The sequence below is a fragment of the Dipodomys spectabilis genome, unplaced genomic scaffold, assembly GCF_019054845.1.
Source record: "Dipodomys spectabilis isolate Male_0828 unplaced genomic scaffold, ASM1905484v1 ptg000173l, whole genome shotgun sequence".
NCBI lineage: Eukaryota > Metazoa > Chordata > Mammalia > Rodentia > Heteromyidae > Dipodomys > Dipodomys spectabilis.
Window position 1 is genome coordinate 6,044,482 of NW_024870850.1, and position 19,872 is coordinate 6,064,353.

At 36.6% G+C, this 19,872-nt stretch overlaps 1 protein-coding gene and 1 non-coding gene across 2 annotated transcripts; one reads left to right on the forward strand and one right to left on the reverse strand.

The window, feature by feature from the left end:
- Positions 1–4,876: 4,876 nt before the first annotated feature.
- LOC122119956 (vomeronasal type-2 receptor 116-like) lies at positions 4,877–18,272 on the reverse strand. Its single transcript, XM_042694003.1, has 6 exons — positions 18,157–18,272; positions 11,732–12,020; positions 9,827–10,633; positions 8,118–8,345; positions 7,061–7,184; positions 4,877–5,787 (listed from the first exon to the last, which is right to left on the reverse strand). The coding sequence occupies exons 1-6, from the start codon at positions 18,270–18,272 to the stop codon at positions 4,877–4,879; spliced, it is 2,475 nt and encodes an 824-aa protein (XP_042549937.1).
- Positions 6,580–6,685, forward strand: LOC122120031. The gene has a single exon (XR_006149653.1). It is a non-coding gene; the product is annotated as a small nucleolar RNA SNORA38 (small nucleolar RNA).
- Positions 18,273–19,872: the final 1,600 nt, after the last annotated feature.

Consider the following 19,872-nt stretch of genomic DNA (forward strand, 5'->3'; position numbering starts at 1 on the left):
TGTATTTATTATTTCTCTGCTAAGTTCAGGTCTTTCCATGGGTTTGTGCTGAAACTTGTTCAAATTTGAGATTTCAGAGGATGCAGTAACTGTGATACATCCTACCTGAAATACACTCTGGGACTATTGATTAAATCCACACAACTTTGCTTATTTTCTTAGCCCCTTAGTCATTTTCTTAGCCCTTCTGCTTTAAGTCAGGTGTGAGACTGGATATTTTATGACAGGATTCTTACAATTTCCAGATTTTTTGGTAGTTAATTATAGATAAATTGCTCAATGTCTTTCCTACCCAAGCTGGCTTTGAAATGCATTGCTCAGAACTCAGCTTGGTGAATATCTAGTATTACAGACATGAGTCACCAACACCCAGCTGTGTATTTTTGTGATGTTTTCTATTCATAACTGTGCACATAAATGCACTTCAATCCTTTTTTACATTCCCATCACAGCTGTGATTATAGGCAGGCACCCCTGTTGTGACTAACATACATATAGGACTGCCCTGGATCTCTCATTTTCTAAATCTCCACCTCTTGCAGAGCTGGAAGATGTCTGCCACCGCCCCCCCCCCACCAGGCAAGGCATCCCACTAACTTTTTTCCCAGCCTGGATTCAAAGAAGAATCTTCTTAATCTCAACTAGGGTTATCACAGTTTCCCATTGGTTTTGAGCTTAGTATTGATTTTTATATTCCTGCAAAAAAATGTATGGTAATTTTCAGTGGAATAACATTGAATGAATGGTAGCTTTTGGGAATATAGACTTTCACAATTTTAATTCTGCCACACTCTGAACAAAAGATGTCTTCCCATTTTCTTTTTCTTTTTTCCGGGTGGTCCGGCCATGGGGCCTGAACTCGGCCTGGACGCTGTCCCTCTGCTCTTCAGCTCAAGGCTAGCACTCTACCACTTGAGCCACAACTTCTGGCTTTTTTCTTTTTGCGTATGTGGTACTGAGGAATCGAACCCAGGGCCTCATGCATGCAAGGCAAGCACTCTACCACTGAGCCACCTTCCTAGCCCCTCTTTCCATTTTCTTATCCACTGTTTTATATGATAGCTTTCCTTTTCATTGTAGAGGTCTTTTCTTTGGAGGGGGGGAGAGGGGGTCGTGGGGCCTGAACTCTGGGCCTGGGCACTGTCCCTCAGCTCTTCAGCTCAAGGCGAGTGGTCTACCACTTGAGCCACAGCACCACTTCCGGCTTTTTTTCTGCTTATGTGGTGCTGAAGAATCGAACCCAGGGCCTCATGCATGCAAGGCAAGGACTCTACCACTGAGCTACCATCCCAGCCCACTGTAGAGGTCTTTACAGATCTTTTCTTAGGTTTTGAATCCTAGGCATTTGTTTTTTAAGCCACCATTCCAAGATATATATGAAATCAACTTTGGCTAGTTGGTAATTTTATTTTATTGGATTAAAAATGAAGTTTATTTGTAATTGACAAAAGGGGTGTTATTTTTCCAACACTAAGTAGACTGATTTTTAAATTTTATTTTTTGTATTAAAGTTTTTACTAGTGTGTACAGTTAAAAGAGGTTTCATTATGCTAGTTTTGTACGGCCATATACATTATTTTGTCTAAATGCCCTTGTATCTATTACATTTTATTTCTTCTAAAAATTTAAATCATCCTAGTGGCTTCCATTACATTATTCTCCTTCATTAATATGAAATTTCCAATATTTGATAGAATATATGTAACTGTAACCACTATGTACAGTATTTTTCAAGAAAAAAACATATATTTAAAAAATATGGCATGTGACTCTCAGTACCACACAAACTCTCTCTATTTCTCTCTCTCTCAAACACACACACACACACACACACACACAAACACATACACAGAAGATAGGTAAACCATGACTCAAAAGCCAAATCCAGTCTGCTTCTTATAAATAAAGTTTTATTGTAACAAAAATAAAAATGTTTCCTATGGCTACATTTTCCTTGGTCTCTCATTACCTCTGTTCCTCTACCTATTATTCATGAACTTGTCCTTTACATACATTTACTTTCTCCTTGGCTCCTATCCATCCAATCTTACTTTAACATATCATCCATTCATGTGTAAATTTTTTTCATTTCTTCACTTAAGAGAAAAAGTGTTGTGTAAGATTACTGAAATTCTAAATCAGAAAAAATAGCAAGTACTACAAAATACTATGTAAAATTACTGAAATCACATATTCTCCATCAATTTCTCATCACACAATGAGGATTCTGCATTTTACTCAATAATATAAAGTCAACTCTAATAAAGCAGTTCCTTAAATAAAGAAGGAAGATAGTCAAAATGCAATAGAAATTGATGAATATTTTGAATACCATTCTGAGGAAGTTGAAAATTAATTACGTTTCATTTGTTAAACATCATGCCCTCAACAAAAGAATAAGCACACAATATATTTTGCCAAACATTATTTTATTGTCAACTAAAAATTTAATTTATAGAAAGCTATGGTAATTTACTTAGTCATGGAACTTTTAGAAATATATGTGAGAAGAGGTTTGAAATCACCTTTATGAGTTAAATATCCAAGACTCTTATTTTCAATAAAAGACCAAACAGCTAGCAATGGAGCCATCATTCATGTGGTAAAGAATCCTTGAGTGAAAAATGTAAAGGACAGTATAGGCCCTGAGTACGAATATGCATAAATGAATCAAATTATTATTATTATTATTATTATGCATTACAGACTTTAATCTTAACACAAAATTCAAAACTTCTCGTGTAACCTTAAATCCAAGTGTATTTTTTGTGGCATATACAAGTCATTCCTAAGTTATTTGAAGGAAGCATTGTGAGAGGGAAGAGGAAGACAAAGAAGGAGATGGAGAAAGACAAAGAAAAAGAAATACTAGGACAGAAAGAAAGCTCCCAAAAAAGAGACTCAGGATAATTTCAAAAGGTGAATGTGTGATTAGAAATATACAAGTATTGAACAAAACAAAATCTATGGACAACATTAAAAGATATAAATTTGTGAATAGGAAAACATTAATGAAATGAATTTGAGGGCTCTGCAACATGGTGGTCTGCAGACAGGAAGTTAATACACATAAAAATTTACAGGACTTGGTAAGAAATGTACGCATTATCCTGCCCATGTAACTGTAACTCCTCTGTACAGTATGTTCACAAATAAAATTAAATTAAATTTAAAAAAAAAATTTACAGGAGTTATTGAGAAAGACAATAGATAATCTTACCAGAGAAGCAGAAAAAGTTAAAAGCTATGTACATATAACAACATAAGATGATGCTAAGCAAAATGAAGACCAAGATAGGGATGCAAGTGGTTTTGTCTTTGTCACTGATATTTTTAATGTACTATGTGATTTTTTTCTTTTGTATGTACTTCCCCGCATGGTATCAACCCTGGTTTTACTATATTTGATTCCAGTGTCCTGCATCTTGTATATGCATTCTTCTAATTTGGGGAGGGGAAGAGAAATAACAAAATGCTGAAACAAGGATACAAATTGACCCACTGTAACAGTGAGATATAAAATACACTATGTTGAAAATGAACTTTGTAAGGAGAGAGGAGTGAGGAGGTTGGGAGGTAAGAAGGGAAGGGATGGTAGGGAAAACAAAGGAGGGGGTAGCAATGCTCCACAGGAAATGTACTTATTTCCTTACTCATGTAACTGTAACCCCTCTGTACAGTATCTTTAATATATATATATATAATACATGTATATAAAATATATATATATATATAACTACAATAGAGAAAAGACTTTAGGAAGAGATGATAATATAGTTAAGCCCAGATTAAACAGGAGGAACCAAATATATAGAAGTAAAACTCCAGTTTAAATTGTGATCACCATCACTTATGACTACCACTGTTAGAAAAATGCACACTAGATCCTTACTCTGTGAATTAAAACTTCTATAATACAAACTATGACAAGAAGAGATCATTACTATAGATTTAGATCTGCCCTTCTGTATACTAATCAATAAGGCCATATAAGATGATGTTAAGTGAAATGAACCCCAAGATAAGGAAACAAATGTATTCTTTTTCTTTCTTGCTATTGTTTTTAAAGTATTTATTATATATTATGTGATATTTTTGTTTCTTTGGTGTGTTCCTCCCCCATGGTATAACCCCTGTTTTCACTGTATTTGATTCCAGTGCCCCGTGCCTTGTATATACACTTTTATAATTTGGGAAGAGGAAGGGAAATAACAAAATGCTGAAACAAGGATGAAGGTTGATCTACTGTAACAGTGAGATGTACAAGACACTATGTTGAAAATGAACTTTGGAAGGAAAGGGGGGGAAGAAGGGGGGAGATGGGGAGGGAAGGGATTGTAGGGGAAAAAAAGAGGGGGTAACAGTGCTCCATAGGAAATGTACTTACTTTCTTATTCATGTAACTGTAATCCCTCTGTACAATATCTTTAATATATATATGTATATGTATAAAGACAATAAACTCCAGTTTAAATTGTGATTACCATCATTTGTGACTACCACAGCTGGGAAAATGCACACTAGATACTTACTCTGTGAAGTAAAAATTCTATAATATAAACTATGACAAGAAGAGATCATTACTGTAGATTTAAATCAGACCTTCTGTGTATTAATCAGTATGACCATATAAGATGAAGTTAGGCAAAATGAACCCCAAGATAGGAACACAAATTTTTTTCTTGCTATTGTTTTTAGTAGATTTAATAATGTGCTATGTGACATTTTTGTTTCTTTGGTATGTCCCCCCCCCATGGTATAACCCCTGTTTTCACTGTATTTGATTCCAGTGTCCTGCACCTTGTATATACACTTTTATAATTTGGGGAGGGGAAGCGAAAAAACAATATGCCTATGTGAAAAATCTGAAGAATGCTTATTTGTCATACTGTATTTTATGCCTGAAGCCATGCACAGAATTTCTATTTGGCATTAACAAGATGTTGTAACACTTTGGGGCAAAAATGCAACCTAAGAGCCCTGCACCAGAGGCCAAGATAGAGAAGACCTCCACAGCCACCATGACATTCCCCTTAGTACTGTGGTATACAGGTAGAAAGGTGAGCCACACACTGCAGAACACCAGCATGCTGAAGGTCAGGAACTTGGCCTCATTGAAGGTGTCAGGCAGGTTCCTGGCCAGAAAAGCCACTGTGAAGCTGGCCAGGGCCAGAGAGCCCAGGTATCCCAGGACACAGTAGAAGGCAGTGAGGGAGCCTTTGTTGCACAGGATGATGATGTGGCCATGTTCAGAGTGTGCATCTGTGTCCACAAAGGGAGGAGAGGTTCCCAGCCAGAGGCCACAGAAGGTCACCTGGATGAGGGTGCAGATGGGGATGATGAAGTTAGGAGCCCCTGATACCAGCAGCCACCTCATCCTTCTCCCAGGGGAAGTGGCCTTGAAGGCCAGAACCACAGTCACTGTTTTGGCCAACACTGTGGAAACAGCCACAGTGAACACAACCCCAAATGTGATCTGCTGCAGGATACATGTGACTGTGTTTGGTCGGCCAAGAAAGAGCAAAGAACAGAGGAAACAGAAGATGAGGGAGATGAGCAATATGTAGCTGAGAGTCTGATTATTGGCCTTGACAATGGCAGTGTCTTTGTGTTTAACAAAAATTCCAAGAATAAAGGCAGTTAGCATAGAAAAACAAAGACCAATGGCAACCAGAGCCATTCCCAAGGGATCTCCAAAAGCCAGGAAACTTGCAACTCTCAAGAGGCACTGTGTCCTCTGTGTGTTGGCATACTGATGATCTGGACACTTCACACATTGTTCCATATCTGGTGAGACATGCATATTACCATTACTTCTTTTTATTTACTTCATTTGCTTCAAAGAATTTAGGAAATTTTTCACATAGGTGAAATCCTCAGATGTCACATTTACTATCTTAAAATTGTTGTATTTTTTTCCAAGCCATAACCGCTTCCCATTTTTATCTTCTTCTATATTCAGGATTTTTTATTCAATATTGTTTGCTCAATGACTATCACAGTTATCGATAATGTAAACCTTGGTGTATTGTAATACCATAATAAATTTTTTACACTTTTCTCACTGTCATTAAGAGTTCTACAATCAGCGGGGAGAATTGGGGGGAGGATGGGAAGGGGAAATAAAGGAGGAGGCTACAATGCTTGATAAGAAATGTACTCATTATTTTGCCCATGTAATTGTAACCCCTCTGTACAGTATGTTCACAATAAAAAAATTATAAAAAAGAAATGTACTCATTATCTTGCCCATGTAATTGTAACCCCTCTGTACAGTATTTTCACAATAAAAAAATAAAAATAAAAATAAATCCATAAAAATACAAAAATTAAAGTTGGATTTATACAGCTTACATTGCCCTATATCTTTCTGTAAGACATTTATTTTACCCTATGGTATATTATCCTCAATTTTATTTCATTATGTTTGTGTGCCCTGCTTATTTATGAAGCTGTAGAATGAATTAATAACTCTTGGATCCTCTATAGTCTTGCTGATTTCTTAAACTGAATTCAGCTTACTAGCCCTTGCCCTGTGCCAAGAAGAGTCCTGGGCACTGAGAAATAAAGATACATTATGCTACCTATCATTGGACACGTAAGAATTGGAGGCAAAGGAATGTGAATTTGGAGAAACCTAGGCCAGCTTGCTCTCTGCAGGCTCAATATCAACCATACTACATAAAAAAGAAAAGAAATAAATATATGTGAGATCCATTTTTTCTGTGTGGGTGAAATGTAACTTTTAAAATGAACACTCTTCTTCTAAGACTTATGCTTAATTTCATGTTAGAGTTTGTATTTTTCCTAATGATTAGTGATAAGAATGATTCCTGGAGATAAATTTTCCTGCATTAAACTGCAAAATTGTACTAAATATATAATTCAAAGTCATGTTCTATCGTATTGCCATTAGCAATACCACCATTTATTTGAATTTAGTTATTAATAGAGAGGAGAATGGGCTGTGTAATTGTAATACAAAATTTTTGCTTTGACTTATTTGGATTGAGGAAAAGTAAGAACAGAGAAAAAAATTTTTTATAAGTCACAAATTCACCTGTCCCATTAGTAATCTCATTTTCTTGGCAAGGTGTACAATCAAAGCAACAGGCAGCTTTCTCTTCCTGAGGAGATTTCCTGAATCCAGGACCACAACTCTCACTGCAGACAGAGTAAGGAGTCTGAGGAAAGACAGAGATGTGTTGGTGACTGTTCAGACTCATATTGAACACTGCAAAAAGCTATTTGTTAGAGAATGGGAATTTTAAACAGGTAAGTGCAGTTGATTTATTGAATTCTGTTATAGCTTCCATATTTCATGGTTCCCAAATGCTATGTGCTACAACCTTGATTGCTAGCTAGCCTGTTGAATTAATGAATCGTATGGGATCTTTAAAAGGTGGAAAATAGTAGTGAGAAAGTAATTTCTAGTATAAAAACCTATGGTATTTCCTTGAATTCATGTCATTGTATGTTGTCTCCTTTTCATCTGTGACATGGGAAAGCGCAAAGAGAAGACACCCCTTTTAGAGGGTTATGTGAACCCCAGGACCATTGCTTCTTTCATTTTATTTTCTAGTGGCCATAACAAGATTATTGTCACAAGTGCCTTCAATGATTCCTCTAACCAAAGATGGTTAAGTAAAAGGTTAATTAACCATTGAATGAATCTCCACAGAAGGGGGTAAAAGAGACCTTTCAATCTGATGAGCAACTCCTCAGGTATTTTATCACAGTGTTAGAATCCCACTGAGAAAAAGGTAATTACATCTTATGACAATATTCAAAATCAACATGTAGAAACATATTTAACTCTTTTTGTTCTGATCCTGGTGCTTGAACTCAAGGCATGAGCACTGGACTTGGCTATTTTGGCTCAAGGATAGCACCCTACTTCCTTAGTCACAGATCTACTTCCAGATTTTTAGAAGTAAATTGGAGAGAAGAGTCTCACAGAGTTAGAGCTGACTCTAAACTATGATATTCATATCTCAGCTCTATTGGTTGCTATGATTCTAGGAGAAAGTTGCTGGAACTCAGCCAAGGACTAATTTAAAGTGTGACGTTTGCTGATTCGTGTATTCTTAAAATCACTATTATTAGATCCAACTCACCTCTGTAGTTTCAATGGACCACTCTACCATATCTTCAGATAAAGACAATTGATTGTCATGTGAAGCATATGGAGAAAACATTCCTACTTTCACCTCAAGTTCAAGACCCTCTGGAAAATTCCAAATGTTCAGAATGTCATACTCTGCCTCCAATTTCCTTTTCTTGTTCCAAATCACTTGATCTCCAGTAGGATTGTAAAACTGGATGGTCTTCAGAAAAGTATGAAGCTAAAAGGAGACATCATCTTATGGTCAAGTACATCCCAGTATTAAGAAAAAAAACTTGAAATAAAACAAAGGAGGAGACAACAATGCTTGTTAAGAAATGTACTCAAGCCGGGCGCTGGTGGCTCAAGCCTGTAATCCTAGCTACTTAGGAGGCTGAGATCTGAGGATCGAGGTTCAAAGCCAGCCCGGACAGGAGAGACCATGAGACTCCTATCTCCAATAAACCACCAGAAAACCAGAAGTGGCGCTGTAGCTCAAGTGGTAGGGCGCTCCCCTTGAACTGAAGAGATGAGGGACAGCACTCAGGCCCAGAGTTCAAGCCCCACGACCAACAAAAAAAAAAAAAAGAAATGTACTCATTACTTTGCTCATCTAATTGTAAGCCCTCCTCTGTACAATATTCTCACAATAAAAAACATTAAAAATAAAAAATAAAAGCTCCTGATTGCCTTTTACCCCTGATTCTGAATTTAAGAATAGTGGATACACCTAGTGAAATATCCCAGAAGAAAATCTTTAGAGGAATCAAAATAATCAATATGAAAAATAATCTTTCCTGATCATGCAGATAAAAATAGGATGAGTTTTTTCCAGAGAAATCATTTTGCTACAGTCTGCCAGAATCACTCACTCTTTTGTGAATGTCTACAGTTTGAGCTTGCTAAATGTTTAATACCAAAAGTTTAATAAAACTCAGTCACTTATGAAAAACATGGATAATTCTTTTCAGCAAATCATCCTCTGCCATGTCTGAGAAAACTCATAGGTAAAAGCTGAATTTACAGTTTTCAAAAAACTAGGTATGAACAAGTTGGCATTATTGATAACTATTGAATTTCTAAGCAGCGTGCTGGTGGATCAAGGATGTAATCCCAGTTAATCAGGAGACTCAGGTAAAAAATCATGATTCGTAGGAAGCCTGGGCAGAAATGTCAGTGAGAACTTTGTCTCCAATATACTACTCAGAAAAAGTAGGAAGCAGTCAGTGCATTAGCCTTGGACACAGACACTGTGTTCAATCCCTTGTGCTAAAATGAACTTATAGGAAGATGGAATATATTTTATCCTTGTTACTGGCCTGTTGTTTTCTTAAGAACATATCCACATGTCTAGAATATGTCAAAGACATTGAAACATAAAGAATTGCATAGGATTTTAAAGCACATGAAATATTTAAAGTTTTAAATGTGAAACTACATTTGTTCAATTTTGTACTTCCAGTAATTTCTGATAATGCAAACATAAAAGCTTAATATTTGAGACAATTACTTCAAATACTGACATATATGTACTCATTAATATCAGCAACCATGATATTTATGAGATAGGAATACAAACATATATATATAGACGTCTCTATGTAAACACATAATATATACACAGAAACACATGCATATATACAGAAATATTTAATTTCATACAGTAAGAAACCAGAATAGAAAGTGCTCATGGTGTGTGTACTCCAACATAAAAGAACTTACCTGAGCAGAGGAAGGCAGTGCTCCTTTTCTATTTCCCATAGTTTGAACTTCTGTTTGATGAAGAAGCATCTCATGGAGAGCCTGAGCCACAGCATACACAGCATTGTATATATTGTAACTATCTCCAGACATAGTCATTTCAAAAATATGCCCAGGTAACCAGTCCAAAGAGGCGTCATGAGGACAATTGTCCCATGTTACACAGTCAGACTCTGAGTCAGAGCAATTAAAAGAGAGAACCCACAACCTTGCAAGAAAAATGTCTTCTGGATATTTGGAAGGGTTAACTGCCTTCACAAAATCTGTGAATCCAGCAACTTCTACATGATGGTGTGTAAAAATAAGAGGTACATGAAATGATCCTAGCATGAAATATCTCCTTTTCAGGGTGAAATCCCACTGTGAGTTCATGATACAAACTTTGCCATGTATAGCAATTTGCTCAATCAATACCATTAAACCTAGCAGTGAATCATTATCACCATATATGATGAAGACACTTGCTGAAGATAGATTTATCTCATTATGAACTGCTGTGAGTTTGAATACATGTGCCACATCGTGGGTTGACATCACTAGCTGATAAGCTACACAAACTCTGTTCTTGGCCATCTCTTCTTTCAAATCAGCCAGAAAACATGAACCATTCTCATCTTGTGAGGTCAACAGTCCCACCCAACTCCAGCTGAAGTGGAGCAGTAAGGAGACCATGGCAGTGGCTATTGATGTGTCTTTTGGGGCCATCTGATAGAGAGCAGGAAACTTCTTATGGTCACTCAGGGCATGATCAAAAGGCCCAAAGGTAAACTAAAGGGAAAAAATTGGACACTCCATGAATGAGAAGATTGCCATCCATCACAATCTCTGTCTTGACATCTGTTAAGAACCAGTTGAAGTAGGTGGAAGGTAGCTTTTGGGTTTTTGAAAAAAATAATTTAATTGCTTTTGAATAGTTGTGGAACGTATCAATAGTCTTGCAAATTGTCTCTTGATATTTGTCACTATTTCCATCAACTCTTCCCCTCTATATCAACCTGTCTCTCCACAACTTGTCTAATTCCATTTTCACACTTTCCCATTGACTATTATGTTGATTTTCCCCATTCATTCAGTCCTTATTATTTTGAATTTATCCCTTAACTCCTATTCCACTCCTCCAAGATATGCCTGGTGTTCATTTTTTACACTGTCAGTATATAAGAAAAGTTACACACTATGGAGTTCCATCCCTCTGTATACCATACTTTAGTCAGATTGATCATGTATATATGTAAATGTCTATGTGTGTGTGCCATATTTGTTTCATAATACATATTCATATTTTAGATCTAATTTTCACATATGAGAGGACACATTCACCTTTTCTCGTTCATAGTCTGATTTACTTCATTCAACATAAAATCTTTCGTGTGTGTGTGTGTGTGTGTGTGTGTGTGTGTGTGTGTGTGTGTCTGTATACACATGAATGCCAATACAGGGGCACAAACTCATGGCCTCTTGCACTTCCTTGGCAATTTCCTTGAAGACTGTACTAATGGAGTCACACATTCACCTGCTCTTTGCAGGCTAGAGATACAAGTTTCCTGATTAGTTAGGATTACTTGTGTAAGCCATCAGTACCCTGCTCAACATATCTTCACACTGCAAAGTCATTTTCCATTTCCTGATTTATTAAAGAAAATTGTTGATAAGGATTCAAAAAATAAATTATCCAATTGTCTGCTCAAATCTTCCATCAGTTTTTCCAAACTGTCTAAAAATATATTTCCAACTACCTTTGAGTAATTATGACATGCCACAAAATTTGCTGCATTCATGAAGAGTCTCTTCCCATCCTTCTTTTTTAACATCTGAAATACCACTAAATTAGATGTTTTTATATCCTTCCATAACTCCTACCCTCACCTGTGGAAATCTGTAGAGTCCTAGCAATGTCCCAATCTGGTCAGATGTTATTCCTGATGGTCCTGTAAGTACTGCTATAGACCTGCTGTCTCTCATACAGGAGTAGTTTGGAATCTTGTACTTCCCAAAGAGACAAATGAAGGGATTCTTAAACATTGTCCAAGCTCTGAAGTGAACATCATAGATATCGAATCCCAGAGTTAAATTATGTAAAAGATCAGAGTTTTTGTTGATCTCCTCAATAGCAAAAGCCAAGGCCAAAACACATTGATAGTTCTTGAAGATAAACCTGCACAATGAGTAAAGGAATTGAAGAATATTTTAAAACTTAAGACTTTGATACATTAAATACTTGCTTCTTTGTCAATGAATATGTTCAAATATTACTCCAATTAGAATGGAATGTAAATGCAGTCTCTTATGCTTCCATGTAGAATTAGGTAAGGACACGAAAGGCATTTGTCATGAATGAGATTCAGATAATTATTTAAGTTGAGAGAGAGTTTATTTTTCCCTATTACCACATGCACCACAGCCAAAGGCAACTAGGTACACAGGTATTGAAAATAATTTTTGTGTTTTTAGTCACCCAGTTTATGTTATGTATTTATATGGCAGGTCAGGCTTACTAATAAATGTTTAAGTGCAATTTTCAGAAACAAAGTGTTATTTATGAATGATTCTATAGCAAGCTCTTCTCACAGACACAACATATTGAATAGCTCTTACAGATAACAACGAGAAAAAGAGCTGAAATATCAGAGGAGGGAATTTTACTTTTATGTAACAAAACAAAAGGGATGCATCCAATTTCAAGGAACTCATTTTGGAGAGAAGAACCCACGACATGGGGGTTGAGGAGAGAAATATAAGTAAGTTTTGCATGGAAATCCTAGTTCCACAATGCCATGTAAAATGCACTGGTCACTACTCTCTTCCCAATACTTTTAGACTGAGATACTGAAAATGAAACAATGGAAAGAAACAAGGATGATCAAAGTACATTTCTTACTTTCTTTCTCTGTGTCTTGTTTGTGTACTCAAAGGTATGTGTGTGTGTGTGTGTGTGTGTGTGTGTGTGTGTGTGTGTGTGTGTGTGTGTGTGTAAGTGTGTGTGGACATTCTAAGGAAATAATATAAGCCGGGCACCAGTCGTTTACGCCTGTAATCCTAGCTACTCAGGAGGCTGAGATCTGAGGATCACAGTTCAAAGCCATCCCCGGGAAGGAAAGTCCGTGAGACTCTCACCTCCAATAAAAACCACTAGAAAACTGGAAGTGGCACTGTGGCTCAAGCAATAGAGCACATGCCTTGAACTGAAGAGTACAGGGACAGTGCCCTGGCCCAGAGTTCAAGCCCCGCGACTGACTAAAAAAAAAAAGAAATCAATATAATGAAAAAAACTAGCAATGGTTAAAAGGAAACATTTCAAAGGCGCATTGGAAATACAAATGAAAGGATGAACTTTTTCAATGTATACTGTAGGTATATCTGAAGTGATCACAATGAACATCAATCATATTTTGAAATATTTTAAGCAGAAGAAAATAGTGAGCTTGATGAAAATCTAATTGAACATACACATTTGGAGTAATAAAATGTAGGAATGAAGATGGTGAAAACTGTTTGTCAAAAGTTGACGAGAGTATTTTCCACAAAAGGAAATGTAGAGAAGGGAGCCAGAAACACAGCTTCCAAGAAAGATAGCCTCTTTCACAAATAGTGCTGGCAAAATTCGCTATCTACATACAGAAAACAGAAGCTATATGCTCATATATCTCTTTGCACCAGAATCAACTCTAAATGGATCAAAGACCTTAGTGTAAGGCCAGACACTGTGAAAATATTATAGGAAAGGCTCGGGAAACACCTAAGCCTTCTAACCACAGGGGAAAACATTCTAAAGAAAAATCCAGAATCACAACAACTCAAATAAAGACTAGATAAATGGGAATTTATTAAACTGAAGAGATTCTGCATATCAGAAGACATAGGAAGATAAATGAACAGCCCACAGAATGGGAGAAAAATCTTGACTGGCTATATCTCAGACAACGGGGTCCTATCTAACATATACTTAGAACCAAAAAAATTAACATCACAAAACAAAACTCCCCAACTCAACCCAATCAATAAAAGGAATGAAGACCTTAAGAGAGACTTCTCAGAGGAAGAAAAAAATGGTCAACAGATACATGAAGTAGTGTGTTCAACACCTCGAGAACATTACTTTTGTCTGTCATTTGTTTCTGCTCTGCTTTATTCCCAGTAGTCACAGTTTCTGATTTCGGTACCCATTTTCTTCTATATAAGTTCAGCTGATTTGAGAAGGGAAGGGGAATCAGAGAAACAGAGGGACACAGTGAAACATTGCAACCATGATTTTCACTAGGCACTATGTAGAAAATGAACTGGATATGTTGTGGTTGGGGATAGGCGGGAAAGACAGAGAGAGTGATGAAAAACAGACAAAATTCAAAAAGAATTGTACTCCTTACTCATGTACCTGTAACCTCTCTGAATATCAACTCTACAATAAGAATAATATATGATAAATAAATAAAATTCCCATAAATAAACAGGCCCTTCACAAACAATGAAATTACATTGACAATAACAGATCTCACTCTCCAGAAATGCCCAGCTCATAATGGCTTTACAGCTGAATTCTAAAAGCCCTTTAAAGGATAATTTTCACCAGTACTCCTCAAATTCTTCAATGAAATACAAACAGAAGGAATACTACTAATTCTGTGAAGCTAGCATTACACTCAACTCCAAACAAGAGAAGGTCATACTGAGAAAAGACAACTCTATATCTTTCTCCTCGATGAACATTGATGCAATACCTCTCAACAAAATACTGGCAAATAGAATCCAACAACTGATTCAGGAAATCATACATTATGATTAAAATGGATTCATACCAAGGATACAAATCTGGTTTAACATATGCAAGTCAATTAACATATTATAGCGCACAGCAGAAGCAAGGGCAAAAGCCACATGATTAACTCAATTGAAGCAGAAAAACCCTCTGACGATATCCACACTCCTTTATGATAGGAAACTTTGGAACATTTCTCAATGTAAGAAAGACTATGTAGGAACAATCTACAGCCACTTTTATGTTTAATGGTGAACAACTAAAGATATTTACCCTAAATTCAGGAACAAAACAAAGATGTCCCCTTTCTTCAAGGATGTCCATTTCTCTTCAACAGAGCATTGGAATTCTTTGCAAGAGCAGTATGCAGGGGGAAATTATTTAGGGGATCCAAATAGGAAAGGGAGAGTAAAACCATCCCTTTTTACAGATGATAAGATCATGTACATAAAGACACCCAAAATCTTCTCTTCCATAGCTACTAAAATTGATCCTGAACTTTGACAAAATAGCCATGTACAAATCAACTCACAAAAATTAATTGCCTTTCTTTATGCCATTGACAGAAAAACAAGGCTGAAATTACAATAGCACCTCATTTGCAATTGCCTCAAAAATATAACATACCTGGGAATGAACCAATAGGGGAAAGACCACCATAGTAAAAACTTTAACAATTTGAAAAAAGAAAGCAAGGAGGACTTAAGACGATGGAAAGATAGTCAGTGCTCCTGGGCTGGAAGGATTAGCATTGTGAAAATGAAAAACCTGCCCAAAGTAATTTACAAATTCAATACAATATGCAAAACATCTCAACAAAATTATTCAGAGACAGAAAAGCAATCCAAAACTCATAGAGAATTAGAAAAGATCATGAAAAACAAAGCAATTCTTAGTGGTCAGAACAATGTTGAATGAATAACAATACTGAACTTCAAGCTCTATTAGACAGGCATAATAATGAAAACAGTGAGAACAAAGGAGAATATACTCAGGAAAGGAAAACAAAGTTGAAATACCTATGTGCATCTAATCATATAAAATAATATTTATCAAAAAAGAATTCCAGGAAATGGGAACAAGAGGGTTTTTTTCTTTGTTGCTGTTTTTGTGAGCATAGAGTCACAGAAATGGTGGAACAAAGGGTGAACAAATGCAACATTGCTACTCACTAGACACTATGTTGAAAATAAACTATAGACCTGGAGGGTGTGGATGGGAGGGAAAATAGAAAGGGAAGGGTGACATTGTTGGAAAATAAATGTTTTCTTCATCTTACTTATGTAACTGTAATCTCTCTGTACATCATCTTTAAAATAGCAATAAAGAATATATCAACATGAAAAAAGAAATGGAATGGGGCAGGCCTAGCAAATCAAAGGGAAAAGAAAGCAGAATATATATAACTTATCACATCAAATAGACCTTAATCAAAGCAATTAAATGTGCCAAGTTTGTAATACAATTATGATATAATCAGATCAACAAGATGACATGACAATTGTAAATGTATATTAACCCATAATCAAAAAAAAAAAACACTTGACTCTCTGTAAGCTGACTTTGAGATAATCCTCAACAGAATAATAGCTGCAGATTTTCTGGAGACACCCTCCAGACCAAGTCAACAGGGAGGTATCAGTATTAAATTTCACCCTTGATTGGATGAGCCTCATAGCCACCTACAGAACATTTCACCCAACATAAAAGTGTTTTGAAAAGAGTGAGTGAATATAATCAAAGTATTTGGCATGCAGTATGGAAACACACATGAACCAGATACTCAGCACAAGCACCACATTGTATCAAAATTGGCAAGCATCAATTAACATCAGTGGGCATCGACTTAAGTCAAATCTCTCACCTACTGATGTCTAAATGGAGTGTTCTACTTATCTACAACAAAGACTTAGTCAATAAGTATTTCTATCTGTAGTCAATAGCATGCATAAAATTTTACTAACCCAGACCAGACTTTCCTTTGTATCTGAGGGTAACAAAGAAATATCCATTGGCTGAAACCATGATACTCAGCATGTCTATATTAGCACCTTAAGAAAGTACTCAAAATATATTTTGGGAAATTAAAAGAATGAAAATCAGCTAAACATGGGTAAATAGTGTGGATTATAAAGAATAAGAATAAGCTAAGCCGGACAGTAGTCCCTCACACCTTTAGTCTTAACTACTTATGAGGCTGAGTAAGGATCATGTATTTAAGACAGCTGGGGCAAGGATGACTGTAAAACTCTAATGTCCATTTAACTACCAAAAGCTGCCAGAAGTGGAGCTGTGGCTCAAGTGCTAGAGCCTTCCACAAAAATGTTCAGGGACATTGCCCAGTTTCTGAGTTCCCAAGACCAGCGAGAGAGAAAAATAAACATTCCAGTGACATAAAAAAATAAGTACATGCACCTTCTATAGTACAGAAGAAAGTAATTCCTTTCCTGGGATATCTGCTATAGTTGTTATTCTAGCATTCAAAAAGGAGTGCCAGTGATAGATAATAATATTATCTTGCAATAGAAATCAGATTGTTTGCTAGAATTTCTTGAAATATGTGAAGTTATTTTTCTTTTCCTTCCTCTTTCTTTTACTATAGCCAGTTATTACTGAGACTCTGTGTTACAGACAAAACTTAAAAAACATGCATGTGCACAAGTAAAGAAGAACTCATCTTGAGCATATAAAATTCTCCCCCAAGGAATCCTTCATAACATTGAGCTGCCTGGTAACACCTGGGTTGTGGAGTATAGCTGACATGAAACAATTCCACAAGGCTTAATTTGGAACAGTAACTGCTTGTGTACATTAAGTGTGTGTGTGTGTGTGTGTGTGTGTGTGTGTGTGTGTGTGTGTATGTGTGTGTTTGCATGCACGTGCATGGGCCAATCCTAGGGCATGAAATCAGTGCCTAGGCACTGTTCTTGAGCTTTTTGGTTCAAGGCTAACACTCACTTGAGCCACAGCTTCATTTCCAGCTTTTGGCTGGAAAACTAGAGATAAAAGTCTCACAGATTTGCCTGCCTGGGTTAGTTTCAGACCTCCATCATCACATATCAGCCTCATGAGTAGTTAGGATTACAGGTATGAGCTACCATTAGAAATTTTTATCAATGTTCACAAAATATAGGTGTTATTTAACAAAGTTCTCAGACTACTGGCCTAGGAAATGTAGTTGCAACCTTTTAATACAGATCCCATGCCAGTGACTCAGGATGATTGTAGTAACAACACTTCATTTTCCATAGTGACAGCTAAAATGCAGGAGATATAGGCATGCTGGAGTAAAGTGAAGCTCTTACAGACCTAGAAAAGAGAAGTTACATGGAAGGAAACAGAGTCCTCTTCTGCTAGCAGGCAGAAAATCACTCAACAGGAGATGTAAGACAACATAATAAAACTGAGTTGCTCTGGATGCAATAGTGATGGAGGTCACTATAGAGGGACAGAGATTTGTGTATGCCAAGAGTTCCCTCACCCATCGAACATCCTCAGAATAAAAGAGTAAGTGGAAATAAAATATTGAATTACTTACATCTTGTTCTCTTCTTTCCTGGAACCATGGATGTTATTATGGTCTACTCCCAAAGTGTAGAGAGGAAAAAACCCAGCAATCATTATATCTCCAGCCATGTGTGCTCGGTGCTTCATTGTAGAAAAGCAGGTAGTGTCAGCCAAGGACCTGACAGGGAGGGGAAGATGGAGAAGGAGGAGTGTGAAAGCCAAAGGGCACATCCCTGAAACCTCTGCCAAGCATAAATTCTGGAAGGAAGTGAGACCCATAGTTTCAGTTATGTATATGTATATGTGCCTTTTTATTAACAAAGAACTACACTATAGCTCACTTCTAATCAAAGTCTCTTGTGAGTCCTCAGAAGTAATGTGTAAGACTGTTCCCAAGGGCTCTGCATTTGTAGCCTTGCCTAAGGAAGAAAAACATGAGTTAGAAAACATATTTGCTGATTTGCCTTCTTCACCACAGGTCTTTTGATTTCATCTGAGACCACAGATAGAGAGGCCCCAGAGATGGAGTTATCTTGTGTAAAGTTTGTCCAAAGTCTATGTTAAAAAAACTATTTGCATAAAAGTCATTTGTGATGATGCAACTAGATTGTATGAGATCATACCATGTCATGTGAATAGTGAAATGGCCAGAAAAAGTCTATGCCTCTGAGTTATCAACTAAAGTTATGAGGGCATTGTACCTAGGGTGGTGAGTCACACACACCATATCTAGGCACACATCTCTCTTTGCAAATAATATCTCATATTTCAATGCCAAAAAGATGCCAGCAGAAGGCTTTCCAACAACACAAACTCACTGATGAAGAAAGACACTGCTGTAACAACCTATTTTCCCCAGCCTCCCACATCTAAGGGAAATTGTACCTAAGAATCTTGAAAACCAGAGGATGTAGAAGAAAGAATTAAAGACGAGAATATAACAGAAAGCACCTTCCATCTTTATGGGTGAGCACAAATATTGTTGAAATGCCCAATTTACCAGGAAACTCACAGATTCATTTCCTTCAAAATTCCAATGTTTTCCTTGACAAAAACAAAAAAATAGTTGCTAAAAATTTATGTGGATTCACACAATTAATGAAAGAACAAAACCATGAGGACAAACAATGCTGGAAATATGGTAAACTTGGTTTCAAACTAAACTATACAACCACTGAAACAAAGTCACATTGACACTGGTGCCAAGAACATCTGGAAACCAGTAAACATAATAGATGATCCGGAACAATCTCACATAGATACAGCCAACTGATTGTTGACAACATTACCAATTACATATAGTGAATTCAAGATTGCTCTGTAATAAATTTTGTTTGTAAAACTGCATTGCCACTCGTAGAAGACTTGAAATAGTTCCCTGTCATTCCATTAACATCCTCAACTTTAGAGCCTCAAATATGAAACCATCAGCTAGATGCATAAGGGAAACAGTTGAAGCAACAGACAGAGGTAATGCTTTTGTAAGTAGTAGTGAAATAGCTTAAGAAAGAATAGCCTGGTCTTTGGCTCTGTTTTAGATTCTGGTTTCCATATCCAGAACATTAAAGAACTGAGCCAGGCATGGAGGCTCATGACTGTAGTGCAAGGGGCTCACATGGCTGAGATTGGGATCACAGCTCACACACAGCCCAGGCACAATTTTCATAAGACCCTCTTAATCAATAGCTAGTTATGATGCTACATGCTTTGTATTCAAGCTATTTTTGTGTGTGTGCTGACGAAGATG

What these genes read in the sequence shown, in the direction of transcription:
- LOC122119956 (XM_042694003.1), bottom strand. Translation starts at nt 18,272, where the DNA reads ATGAAGCACCGAGCACACATGGCTGGAGATATAATGATTGCTGGGTTT. An exon ending in GACTCTACAGATTTCCACAG is followed by an intron (nt 10,634 to 11,731) that starts GTGAGGGTAGGA and finishes TTTTCCCTTTAG; the next exon opens with TTTACCTTTGGGCCTTTTGA. An exon ending in GGTCCATTGAAACTACAGAG is followed by an intron (nt 7,185 to 8,117) that starts GTGAGTTGGATC and finishes GTCTTTCCTCAG; the next exon opens with ACTCCTTACTCTGTCTGCAG.